This window comes from Boleophthalmus pectinirostris, unplaced genomic scaffold (genome assembly GCF_026225935.1).
Source record: "Boleophthalmus pectinirostris isolate CB_2022bp ecotype Guang Dong unplaced genomic scaffold, ASM2622593v1 HiC_scaffold_12, whole genome shotgun sequence".
Lineage (NCBI taxonomy): Eukaryota > Metazoa > Chordata > Actinopteri > Gobiiformes > Gobiidae > Boleophthalmus > Boleophthalmus pectinirostris.
Genome location: NW_026571018.1, coordinates 6539107 through 6552474, shown reverse-complemented (window position 1 = coordinate 6552474; position 13368 = coordinate 6539107). Strand labels below are relative to the sequence as shown.

General features: G+C 41.1%; 1 protein-coding gene across 1 annotated transcript in view; it reads right to left on the bottom strand.

Moving 5' to 3' along the window:
- The window catches only part of ncam1a (neural cell adhesion molecule 1a), a 246768-nt gene that overhangs the window by 20599 nt on the left and 212801 nt on the right, over nt 1-13368 (bottom strand). The window contains exon 18 of the mRNA XM_055148709.1: nt 2759-2963. Within this exon, the coding sequence (XP_055004684.1) occupies nt 2759-2963 (205 nt within the window). The remainder of the gene's footprint in view (nt 1-2758; nt 2964-13368) is intronic.

Sequence of the window (13368 nt, the reverse complement as noted above, 5' to 3'; positions counted from 1 at the left end):
AAAGGCACGTGTCCGTCTTTCTCCTGTTAATGCTCATGTTTGTGCGTGAATGAGAGGTGAGTATTACATTATGGACCTTGTTCTATACAGGTTAGCGTGTAGTTTTTATCTCTTGTTTTGAATATTTTCGCTATATCCAACTCAATCTGTTCTTTATAAGTTTCATTTACCACCCGATCTGCCACTAAACACGCTTTCTGCGAGCTATTCATAACGTCATGAGGTAGTCTCTGGCGCCACCTGTTGGACTTACATTGCAACTCCCAATATCGTACACTTACGAATCAATACCTCTCATTCTTCATACAGTATAATTAATATGTTCACTTGTATTCTTTTTGTATATATTTGTTATTATTGGTGTGTACAGTTCTAATTAGTTGTATATATTTCTTTCTTTTTCTGTTCTAGATAACTACAGTCACAATTACAATCACAATCATATACTTATTCATACCCAATCATCAATAAACATTCTTCTTCAAACCTCTGGATCCCGCTGCAGTTTTTCTGACCCAAGACTTAGGCCAGACTCCCGTAGGTCAGCATACATCATATATCCAATATTTCACATCAAGCTTTGCAGATCCGCTGTGTTGCCAAACCATAGACCGTAAATATGAATGGACAATGTGCCAAACAAAGAATTCGTCCATATATTTGCCGCATCATTTTATTATCCGCAGGGTTCAAAGTGTGAGAAAAAGTAACGGCTTATAGTCCAGAATTTATGGTACACTATAATCATAACTGGAGCTATATTACAATATTACTTGACCTATATTTTCTGATGAGTTTTATGTTGTTTCCTCATCAAAAACTGATCTGGAGTTGTGTTTTGTTTCATTCTCACACAAACACTGCATATTTAGGCTGTGTTCTTCTCTCAAACGGAAAAAACTCCACGCTTTTTACACTCGCTGCACCTTCACTAGAATAATTTGGATGATTTCAGATCTGGAATTGCCAATCTCTATTAAACTAAAGGTAAAAAGTAGCTGTTAAAACACTGTAAGCTTTGAAGATGTAGACAGACTAATAATAAAGTGTTACTCAAAAATGTGTAGCCAAAACAAAACACAACTCCGGGTATGTTTTTAATTAGGTTACAGCATTATCACATGGCTTAAGGCCTATTCATACTTCATAAGAACATAAGAACTTTGTTAACTGGCTGAAAAAAATTACATCATTTTGTTCGGCCAGCTCCTGTTCAGCAGTTTTTTGCGGTTTGCTCTCAACACCTCAGTCGAGCAGAACTTTGTCCGACATCTTCGCTCTGATCGGTTATTTATGTGAGCGTGGTTTATCTGCTTCTTTGCTGGTGCAGAGCAAGGAAAAACAAAAAGCTGGCAGAAACGGTGAGAAAATACAAACACCTATACGACACGACGCTCAGTGACTATAAAGACGCAAAATGGCAAGAAATTCAAAGAGGGAGAGCGCGGATATTTTAGGCAGAAAAGTAGAAAAGTCTGGTGTAATCTCCGTGACATGTTTGTGAAAGCCAAAAGGTGGGTCAGGCTGGAGGACAAAAAGAAATACCCTGGCTATGTACCTCCCTGCAGTGACTGGACTCCTTCATCAAACACAGGGAAACATCACCAATATGACTCCTATTCCAAGTCAAACGGAGGTGAGATATTAATACTTGGCTAATAGGAACGAGGGGGAGGGGCAAATCCGTGTATCATTCGTTCATTTCGTTTTTCAATATAAAACCAAAAATAAGAAAACGAAAAAACAACAGTTTTCTTCGTTATTTGTCTCCAAAACCAAAATGAAAAAACGGATAACGATTCGTTTTTTCAGTTTTCGATTTTGTGTTTAAATGAAGAATGGAAAAAACGGATAACGGCCGTTTCCCGTTTACGTGACTTCCGTGACTGCGATGCCGGACTTTTGCACCGCATACGGACTGAATCAGGAGGGATCCAGGTCCGAGACCAGACCGAGACCAGAGCGGGACTGAGACCGGGACCAGACAGGGACCAGAGCGGGACCAGGGCGGACTCCGAGCGTTGACTCCGAGCCTCCACGGGGTCCGAGCCTCAGCTTCGAGCTCCGGCCCTGCCGTGGGCTCTGAGCCTCCGGTCTGGTCCCGGTCTGGTCCTGGTCTTGTCTCGGTCTCAGTCTCAGGCCCGCTCTGGTCCCGGTCTGGTCCCAGTCTCAGTAGCGCTTTGGTCCCGGTCTGGTCCCGGACCTGGTCCATTTGAACCAAAAGCTCTTAGTTCGATTCATTTTCATTGGTGTGAAAGCGTCAGTCCGATGCTTTGCACCACCTCGGAACCAGCCGCGGTTCTTGAGCGCGGAGGACCAGAGCAGCTCTGTTCCGGTCTCAGTCCCGCTCTGGTCTCGGTCTGGTCTCGGACCTGGATCCGTCCTGATTTAGTCACTGTGATTTGGTGCCCCGTCTTTTCTAATCGCATGTACCCAGTGCGCTCGGAGTTGTGCGTCAGTGGGGAAATGAGGAAAAATAAGGTATGGTTGTAATTGTTGATTAGGCAAACATAACAGAACACTACAATGACATGGAGATGAAGAAAACTGGGCCATTTTCACATTTTTCCTAGATTTTGTCAGACTTACTACTGTGAACAGAACCTGCCAAAAGTTGTAATCACATGTTTCCAAACGTCTTCCTGGTTTGTGACGTAAGCATGAATAGAGTCTATTAAATTGGCAATGCAAAGCTCATTCAAGCACATTTTTAAGAGTTTAAAATGACCCCTAATAACAGATCTTAAGGCAGACTTACGTGAACGCAGCCTTTCCCTCCTCGATGTCCTTCCCTTTGGCGCCGGGGCCGCTCTTGCCGCAGACGTTGACGGCCAGACACATGAGCACGCCGCACTTGTTCAGGAAGTAGCAGGTCACGTCCACGCTCACCAGCAGCACGAAGAAGACCACGATCAGGATGCCCACGATGGCGCCGGTGCCCATGCCCGTCCCTTCTGGTTGGCCTACGCAGAAGGGGAAAAGGGAGAAAAGGGGCAAAGGACAAAGCGAGGGCAGAAGAGGACAGAGGAGCGGAGGTGGAGTGGAGGTAAGAGAGAGACAAGAGACACGGCGGCGTCAGGACTTGTATGAAAATGTGTGGATTTTGGCAACAAGACAGAATTGAGAGGATTGCAACGGGAACTGTTCCAAAGCATTAAAGCTGCACTGTGGAACTTTTCTGGTGGAGGGAGCGAGTGATCTCTGAAGATGCGACTACGCTGACAAATATAATGCACATTTTTAAGGTATTTTTGCGCACTTACTTACACAAACTTAATTTACTTTAACATAAGACAGATGTGTTTTATGGCACACTGTGGAACATTCCAGGCAAAGCATTAACATCTCCATGGAGACAATGTGGTGACAGAGCTCCTACCTGAAAAGTTGCATAGTGCACCTTTAACTCTTTCCCCCTTGGACGCCTACTAAGAACAACCCATACATATATGACTAGGGCTCCCCATAGATCATAACTGCATAAAAGAAAACAGACTTCCACGAGTGATTAGAAATGATTTTCACCCTCATGAACTTGATTGAATCACAGACATATTCAGTATCTCTGGAAACCTTAGACTCTGAACTCTTCATTTATGGATGTTTAAATGTGATTCAACTCATTTACAGGTTTATAACAGCTCACTGAAAATGAGAGTTTACATCGTCAAGTGCAAAATCAAAAACAAAAAACTACATTCGTCGTCAAATGTCGTCTTCATGGGGGAAAGAGTTAAAGAGACCACTTGGGTCTGGCCAGTGGCAAAACTTTAAGGCTCTTCATCCACATTGCCTAATATGAAAGTGGTGAGAGTCGGTAGTGGTCAGAGGGGTCAAAGGTGCAGATTGGCAGCCTCACGTCCATCACTCTGCCCCAGGACAGCTGTGGCTAGAACAGCATCACTGAAATTGTGACTTTGAGCATCTGGAGAAGCGTCATGAGGACTAAAGCATCAACATTGTTACTTCAGCTGCACAAATCTGCTCAATTCTGAAATACGCTCATGGTTTGATGGAGATGTTATCACTTTGTCTTACTTTGGAAACTTTTTGTTTTTTGGGCTCAGTTTTTGACATCCAATTGTGGGCTTTTAACCAACCAAGACATTATTTCCCAAAGACTGGATCGCAACCCTCAGGTGGGTCACAAGAGATTTTGTTTTGGTCACCTCGTCACGATCTGCATGTTGGTCTGCAATATACAGTTCTGACACTAATCTGTGTGTATCGCTCTCCTCCTGCAGCCCGGACTGGAACTCGTTACAAAAACACAGACAGGCCCACCTATCCCATTAGAAATTTTGAAATGTTAGGACATGTTTTCTATAATTTCTAATCTCTTTGTAATTATTTTATTGACTATTTTGTTCCAGTATCATTGGTTCAATTGAATGTTGAAAAGAAAAAGAAATGTTCTAAATTTAATGTCCAAATAAACGACTTATGGATCCTTTTATTGCTGCTTCAATTGCTGTTTTTCATTGTTTAAAACTTGAGTAATACTAATTGTTCAGAGACTTAATCACTCAGTCAACAATAAAATATCCTCATTAATGTTCAATAATGCTCAAATCCACCTTTATTTTGTGATTTACAAAAAATATCTATTGACTTGGGTCGCAAAGGTTTGTGACTTTGAAAATATGGGTCCCCAGAAAAAAAGTTTGGCAAACACTGAACTAGGAAGTGCAGAATGTGCAGTTCGAAGGACACAAGTACGGGACGGTTGGATTTGTGAGATGAGCTGGTTGTTTTTCCCGTATCCATGGAGCCACGCAAGAAGCTCGCTAGGGAGCACCTGAAGGAGCAAGCAATGAAGATTTGAGATGCAACAAGTTTCTTACACCGTATGTGGCAGCAAATGTGTCAGAAGATCTTCAGAGGAAAAACTCTGAGGGAATGAACACAAGGGGCTGCTGGATTGTGTGAAATGAACTGTTTGTTTTTCTCGTATCCAACTACGATCTAACCAGTTATGGACATTTGAGATGCTACAGGCTTTTTACACCATATGTGACAACAAAAGTGACAGAGGATCTTCCAGAGGAAACACTTTGAACATCAGAGTGGAACAAGAGGGGAATGCAAGATGGCGACGCATAGATGCAGCGGCTTGGGGCTCCTACAACTGGCACCGTACTACGCAGTTTGTTGTGATGCTCTAACATAATTTCGTTGTGATTTTATATAACAATGACAATAAAGTAACTGAACTGAATTGAGTAATGGCCACAAAATGTCATTTTAAAGTGTGGGAAAAAAGCAAATGTGGAACAGATCACGTCAACAAATGAAAAACATTAAGAAGTCACATTTGAGAATGTTTGCTTAAAAACATTAGCCAGGCTGGTGCCACCTAGTGCCTCCGCTCGATTTCATTTCTCTCCAGCGACTAGGTCAGGAATCGGAATACACTAGACGGTTCGCAAAAACCCCGGAAGTGCGAGTTCGAGCACCAGCCAATCAGCGAAGAGACATACATTCTGTGTTGGCAACGATTCCTGAGATCGAGGATTTAAAGTTGGAACAAAGAGAATGTTTGGTGAATTTCATCAAGGTTAGATGTTATTGCCCTTCTTCCAACGGGATTTGGGAAAAGCCTAAAAATAGCAAATAGCAGTGACTGGTTAAAAAAAAACACAAAAAGTACCTGCCTACTTTCAAGCGAACGAATCTTAATGCTGCGAGGTCAGACGGTTTCCAAGAAGTGAAACTGGGTGATGAATCAGGCTATAAAACATTCCATAATTCACCAAAAAGACACATTATTGTTTGTTACGGCCACAGGCCTCCAGATCCTCCTCTGGCCATATCTGCTTAGATCCCTGTGTGTGTGTGTGTGCAAGCCTCCATATACAGACCCCCGCTGTGATGCTGTGATTGGAGGAATCGATTTAAGATGGCATCTGAGCCCCTCCCGCTGATTGGTGAACCCGAAAACCTGGCCAATCCCGGCCTACAAGCTCCGGCCCTATAAAAGGACCCGCCCCCTGCCACTCAAGAGCTGTTCTGTTGTGGACTTGCTTGCCACCTTGTGTCTCTCGTGGTGTGTTTTGTTGAGACTGTAGATGACTAGACTGGTTTTTGTTTTCTGTTTCAAGTGTACCCTGTTTTGGTTAGCCCATTTTGCCTTATACTGTTAGCCACTCTGTGTAAGCCTCTTTTTGTTAATTCTTGTAAAAATCATTGTTTTGTTAGTTTTCTTAATTCTGTTAATAAATCACAACTTTAGTTTTACCAAAAGTTACTTCCCCCTGTCCCACATTAACATTGTTAACAGAGACCCTAACTCTAACTCTTTAAGTAGTTACTAAGCTTGAATATGCTTAATAAACTATTTGTTCATCATGAAATAAGTCTATCTAGAAGTGTGTATATTATTATTAAAGTGCACTATGTAACTTTTCTGGTGGAAAGCTGGTTTCCATGGAGATGTTGTAGCTTTGCCTTGAAGATTACACTCTATGCCATTTATACATCTAATGAGCAGGGTTGCCTCTCCACCAGTGTTGGGGAGTAACAGATTACATGTACTGGAGTTACGTAATCAGAGTACAAATGATGAGTAACTGTATTCAGTTACAGTTACTGTTTCAGTGAGTGGTAATTGGATTATAGTTACTTTGTTGAAATAAATGGATTACACGGTGGTATTTTCCTGTTTTCACATTTTGGGCTATTCCCTTTTTTTTTTTTTTTTTTTTTTTCTCGGTAATTCCACTCATTTCCAGAAACTAAACCAGGTCTAAACCAGGTCTAAAACCAGGACTATCCAGGACTAAAACAGGACTAAAAGAAGGTCTAAACTAGATCTAAACCAGGTCTAAAACCAGGACTAAAACCAAGTCTAAACCAGGTCTAAACCAGGAATAAAACAGGACTAAAAGCAGGTCTAAACTAGATCTAAACAGATCTAAATCAGGTGTAAACCAGGACTAAAACCACGATTAAAACCACAACTAAACCAGGACTTAAACCAGGACTAAAACAGGATTTAACAGGACTAAACCATGCTGCGCCAACATGTCTCCTCGTCTTCTATCAATAATATTTTTAATTTGGTTAAGGAAAGTCTGGGCTTTTTATTTTCTTTTAGCAGATAAAACATCTTATGTTACGATTTCCTCGTCTTTACTTCTCTACAGCAAATCAAGTAATCCAAAGTATTCAGATTACATTACTCACTTTAGGTAATTTAATGGATTACATTACAAACTACATTTTGGGATATGTAATCTGTAATCTGTAGGGGAATACATTTTAAAAGTCACCTTCCCAACACTGCTCTCCACAGATCTGACCTGTTTCTTGGCCTCCATTCCAGAGGCAATTTATTTATTTATTTTTTTTACCTTTGAGGGGCTTCTTCTTTATTTAGAACACTAGACTTTCTACCCTCTACCAACTCCTGTATCAAAATCGACAAAGACACTTTTCAAAACCCTAAGCGCTTCCGGCAGTTTTGAGAAACCCTTCTGACGATAAATAAAAACATCTTCAAACTTCCATCTTGCATCTCGGCGCGCTTACCTCGTGAGCGGAGGATTTTAATACAGCATTTTGGATTTCAGCTGTCAACAACTCCAGCGCCGTGTGCAAAGCAATAAGCCCGTGCGCGACAAAGAAGGCTCGCTGTATCCTGAGACGTTATATTGGTTTTATAGCATTCCCCCAAAGCCATCACAGCAGACACACTTGGGGAGTTCAATTTCAACTGAACTCAGATGAACAAAGGGAATTATGAGTTTTTGCCTGCTGCATACGCAAACCAAATATTACACTTTTGTACTGTAAATTCATTCTCGCAAAAAGTGTGGTTTCGCTGATGCGTCTGAATATTGTTTTAATACAGTTTGGAACTTTTGTAATAGGTATTTTGCAGCGACACCTCAAAGTGCACGAACAGCAGGTGAAAAATAATATATATTTAATTGACAGGTTTTCATTCGATGGTTTTATGTTACTACTTTTTACATTACACATTTAGTCCTGGTTCAGACCTGGTTTAGTCCTGGTTTAGTCCTGGTTTAGACCTGGTTCAGTCCTGGTTTAGTCCTGGTTTAGTCCTGGTTTAGACCTGGTTTACCTGGTTTTAGACCTGGTTCAGTCCTGGTTTTAGTCCTGGTTTAGTTCCTGGTTTAGTCCTGGTTCATACCTGGTTTAGACCTGGTTCAGACCTGGTTTCAGTTCCTGGTTTAGTCCTGGTTCAGACCTTGTTCAGACCTGGTTTAGTCCTGGTTTAGTCCTGGTTCAGACCTGGTTTAGACCTGGTTTAGTCCTGGTTCAGACCTGGTTTAGACCTGGTTTAGTCCTGGTTCAGACCTGGTTCAGACCTGGTTTAGACCTGGTTTAGTCCTGGTTTAGTCCTGGTTTAGTCCTGGTTCAGACCTGGTTTAGACCTGGTTTAGTCCTGGTTCAGACCTGGTTCAGACCTGGTTTAGACCTGGTTTAGTCCTGGTTTAGTCCTGGTTCAGACCTGGTTTAGACCTGGTTTAGTCCTGGTTCAGACCTGGTTCAGACCTGGTTTAGACCTGGTTTACCTGGTTTCCTGGTTTCCAGTCCTGGTTCAGACCTGGTTTAGACCTGGTTTAGTCCTGGTTTAGTCCTGGTTCAGACCTGGTTAGACCTGGTTTAGTTTCCTGGTTTTAGACCTCAGACCTGGTTTAAACCTGGTTTAGTTCAGACCTGGTTCAGACCTGGTTTAGTCCTGGTTCAGACCTGGTTTAGTCCTGGTTTCATTTCCTGGTTTAGTCCTGGTTTAGACCTGGTTTAGACCTGGTTTTCCTGGTTTAGTCCTGGTTCAGACCTGGTTTAGACCTCAGTTTAGTCCTGGTGGTTCAGTCCTGGTTCAGACCTGGTTCAGTCCTGGTTCAGACCTGGTTTAGACCTGGTTTAGTCCTGGTTGAACATGTCAAATATATGAAGCAAGATGGAATTATGTACCAAAGTATAAAAAGACAAATAAGTCCATGTGTTTTAGATTTTAGATTTGGATTCCTCAGAGTAGCCGGCCTTCGCTTGGCGCTGCTGTTCTGCCCACACTGCACATTCTGTATTTGTATATTAAAGTCTATTGTTATTGACCTCATTTTAATACATGCACTATTGTGATCCATTGTTTCATGTTGCACCATAAGCAAGTTCTTAGTGTGTGAGTTTTGTTCGCTGACAGTGGCAATAAGGGTCAGGGTCAACAAATGTCAAGAAAACAAACCAGTGGTCAAAACAAAGGGTTTACACAAGACATATGTGTTTGTGTCCATTGCTATAATTTGGACATTTTAAATTGCAATATTCATCTAAAATAACATCATAAAAGACACAAGTTCGCGGACTTATGCGTTAGAACATTGTTTTTCAACGACTGGGGCTACGTTTATATGATGAGGGTCTGAACAGAAGATGCAAAAGTGGCGTCGCGTCTTCACTTTTTGTGCATACAGTGATGCAAAAGTGTGTGGAATTCGATTGGGTATGCATGCCAGATGGCTCGGTGGTGATGTATGTGACGTAAACGTGTACGCGACGTGAGCAGATCTGACCAGAGTTTTGCGTCTTGGGCAGTGTAGATGGAAACACAACGGTGGAGCATATTCATCTTTTCCACTCTGGAGGGGGGTTTCAGATTTTTGTGTTTTTAAGCCCCAAAAACGCAGTCACCATCTAAACCAGAGGTGTCCAAACTTTTTTCATCAAGGGCCACATATCTAAACACAGACGAAGCAGAGGGCTGATCGAGGGCCGTAGACTGGTGCTCAATACAGGGAATAATTTAAATATGTGCATGTTTAACACGTTAGAATGAGTCATCAGTCTTTATTCATGATAAGATCCTTAAAAACACACACACTAAATATTAAATATTACATTTATCAAGGTAGATTTTCAAAAAACTTGCAGTAAAAAATTATTTTTCAATTGATGCAAGATAATTTGAGCCAATTCACCTGGAAGCCTGAGGGCCAAGAAAAACTTGTCTAAGGGCCGCATTTGGTCCCCGGGCCATAGTTTGGACATGCCTGATCTAAACGAAAGGCACTTCCGATAAAATATTTAGCCGTTTTTACCCGCAGGTGTTCTCATGTAAACATGCCCTAGATCACGAACCTCAGGTGGGTCACAAGAGATTTGTTTTTGGGTCGCCTTGTCACGATCTGCATGTTGGTCTGCAATGTACAGTTCTAATACATGAGAGTGTGAGTGAGTCAGTGAATCCTATCTGCCCTGAACGAGTGTTCCCACAGCTAAAGCTGAGAAATGCTTGGTTGATTGTCCAAAAAGAAGGGGATAAATCAGCAAAGGTCAAGTGCGCTTCAGGATACTTATGAATATATTTTTATTGCTGGTTCAATGACTGAGTAATACGATCACTCAGTCAACAATAAAATATCCTCATTAACGTTCAATAATGGTCAAATCTATCTTTATTTTGTGATTTACGAATATTGTCTATTGACTTGGGGCGCGAAGATTTGTGACTTTTAAAAGATGGGTCCCCAGAAAAAAACCTTGGGTAACTCTGCGTTAGAAACGTCGCCATAAACGTCATCACAACAAAGAGCCGTGAAATTGTTGGCAACTTCAACGGAGATGGGTCGATCACGTTAGCAAGCGACAATTTTTTTTTGTTTTTATTTGTACCAAAAGGACTACACGATGTTGAATCCTACGTGTACCACCGACGAAGACAATAAAACTGGAGTAAGTAACGTAAAGTTAAAAAAAAAGAGATTAAAGATTGCTCCAAATGCAAATTCAGGCGAGCAAATTGTGAGAGGAAACAACTATAACATGATTTAAAGCTGTGAAAAGTCAGTTTTGCGTTGTAGGAATTTAAAAACATGTTTCGAATTCAGCGCGAATCTACAAAACAAACAGCCACGAAGATAAAGAAAAACATTACATGAAAAAAGCGCCCAAACTTTCGCCTGGTACTGTAAATCCTACAACATACAGGTTTAGAAGGCTGTTACATTCTTGCTTGGTTAAACCCAGGTGACGATTTTCCTAATGCATTATTTTTATCTAGTCTTTCCTGGTCCTCCCTCCTTTTCCAGCCCCTATAAGGAAGTCCACCCCTTGATCATCTTAACATAACACGCTCAGGTTCAAACCAGTTAGCTGCAGCTGCCGCGCCTCCGATGTTAAGTCAACACTTGTCACATTAATAAAACGCTTTTCAGGCCAAAAGTGCCAAAGCTCGCCGCCGTTTTCTCCCACGTAAACAAGAACTTGGCCCGAGAGGAGGAGCAGGCTGGATTTACAGAAGCTGAGGATTTGGGAGGCTTTGCGTGTTATCTTTAATTATTTCGGAATTTGACGACATTTGAATTAACCCCGGTGCAAAAATAAGCACATGACAAGCTGTATTTCACACTTGTTGGCGTGGAATGTTCCGGGAGTCTGTGTATTAAAGGAGGAGCTGTTTACCATATAAATAATGAGAATGATTCAAAAGTCAGACGGATAGGACGAGTGGGAGAAGAAAAAAAAACAAAAAAAACGTGTACTGTATTTCAATTCTAGTCCATGTTGGGAAGGTTACTTTTAAAATGTATTCCCCTACAGATTACAGATTACATACCCCAAAATGTAGTTTGTAACAGAATCCATTAAATTACTTAAGGTGAGTAATGTAATCTGAATACTTTGGATTAGTTGATTTGCTGTAGAGAAGCAAAGACGAGGAAATCGTAACATAAGATGTTTTGTCTGATAAAAGAAAATAAAAAGCCCAGACTTTACTGAACCGTATTAAAAATGTTATTGATAGAAGAAGAGGAGACACGTCCGCCCAGCATGGTTTAGTCCTGGTTTAGTCGTGGTTTTAGACCTGGTTTACACCTGGTTTAGATCTGTTTAGATCTAGTTTAGACCTGCTTTTAGTCCTGTTTTTGTCCTGTTTTATTCCTCCTTTAGACCTGGTTCAGACCTGGTCTGGTTTTAGTCCTGTTTTAGTCCTGGTTTTAGACCTGGTTTTAGTCCTGGTTTTAGACCTGGTTTTAGTCCTGGTTTTAGACCTGGTTTGGACCTGGTTTAGACCTGGTTTAGATCTAGTTTAGATCTAGTTTAGACCTGGTTTTAGTCCTGTTTTAGTCCTGGTTTTAGACCTGGTTTAGATCTAGTTTAGAGCTTTCCAGAAATTAGTGGAACCGAAAAAAAAAAAGAAAAAAGAAAAAAAAGGATATAGCCCAAAATGTGAAAAGAGGAAAATCCCGCTGTGTAATCCATTTATTTCAACAAAGTAACTGTAATCCAATTGCCACTCACTGAAACAGTAACTGTAACTGAATACAGTTACTCATAATTTGTACTCTGATTACATAACTCCGGTACATGTAATCTGTTACTCCCCAACACTGATTCTAGCGCAGTAAGTTTTTGTCCTGGCATCTGTACTGTTAATTAAAAAGGCAGTATATATATATATTATTTTTTCATTTTTGTTGAGTTTATTGTGCTATAAAAATGCATTCTTATGAGCGGGTTTGTTTGTTCCTAGGCTATAATATTCAAGAGCATGACGTCTCCATGGAGAATGTTCTGAGGAACGGTTTTCACTTTCGTTTTTGATGAATCGCCGTGACAACATCTGGATATTATCAGCTCTATAATATATGTCTTTAATACTTTACAAAGATGTGAAGTGTCTGGTCGCTGGTGGATCTCACATCTTGTTTTCAGATGGGTGTTACTAACAGGTGGAGTAGAACACAGAGGGCTCAGCTTTATGAATATGAATGAAGTTAACTGGAGGCACTGCTCTGTCTGAAGCTTTGTTTGTCATGTTAGACTTTAATCTGAGGTTTGTTTTAACACAGGGGTCACCAAACTGTTTCTCTCGGAGCTATTTTATCGCTCCTGACTGTGATGGGACTGTATAACAGAACTGTACGACCCTGACGATACAGATCATTCTTCATTCTTTGAAAACCGTCACACTTTCTTTACATATCAGACAAACTGCACGCTCCTTACAGTGAACAAAAAACTAATTGGTCGTCCACTGTTCTTTGAAAACTCGGCACTCTGTCAAGTTTTTGTACTTTTACAAGAGCCATTTTTCTGTCCTTAACAGCACTTCAGAACTCTGCCTGTGTGTTCACTGTCACTGTTTGATCTCGAGCTTGTTATTTGGCAGCAAATGTAAATACGTCATATAATAACTTAAATATAAAAACTAAAACAATAAAATAAAATATAAGATGCTGACATGTTATTATTTTCCAAAAAGTAATATTACTAATACTTTTGAGGATTGCCTCATAGGCCCAGTTCAGGTGGTGGGGGCAGAGGAGCTGGGGGCTGGTCAAAGGGGAGTGGAGGGCCAGAGTCAGCCCACGGGCCTTAGTTTGATGACCCCTGTTT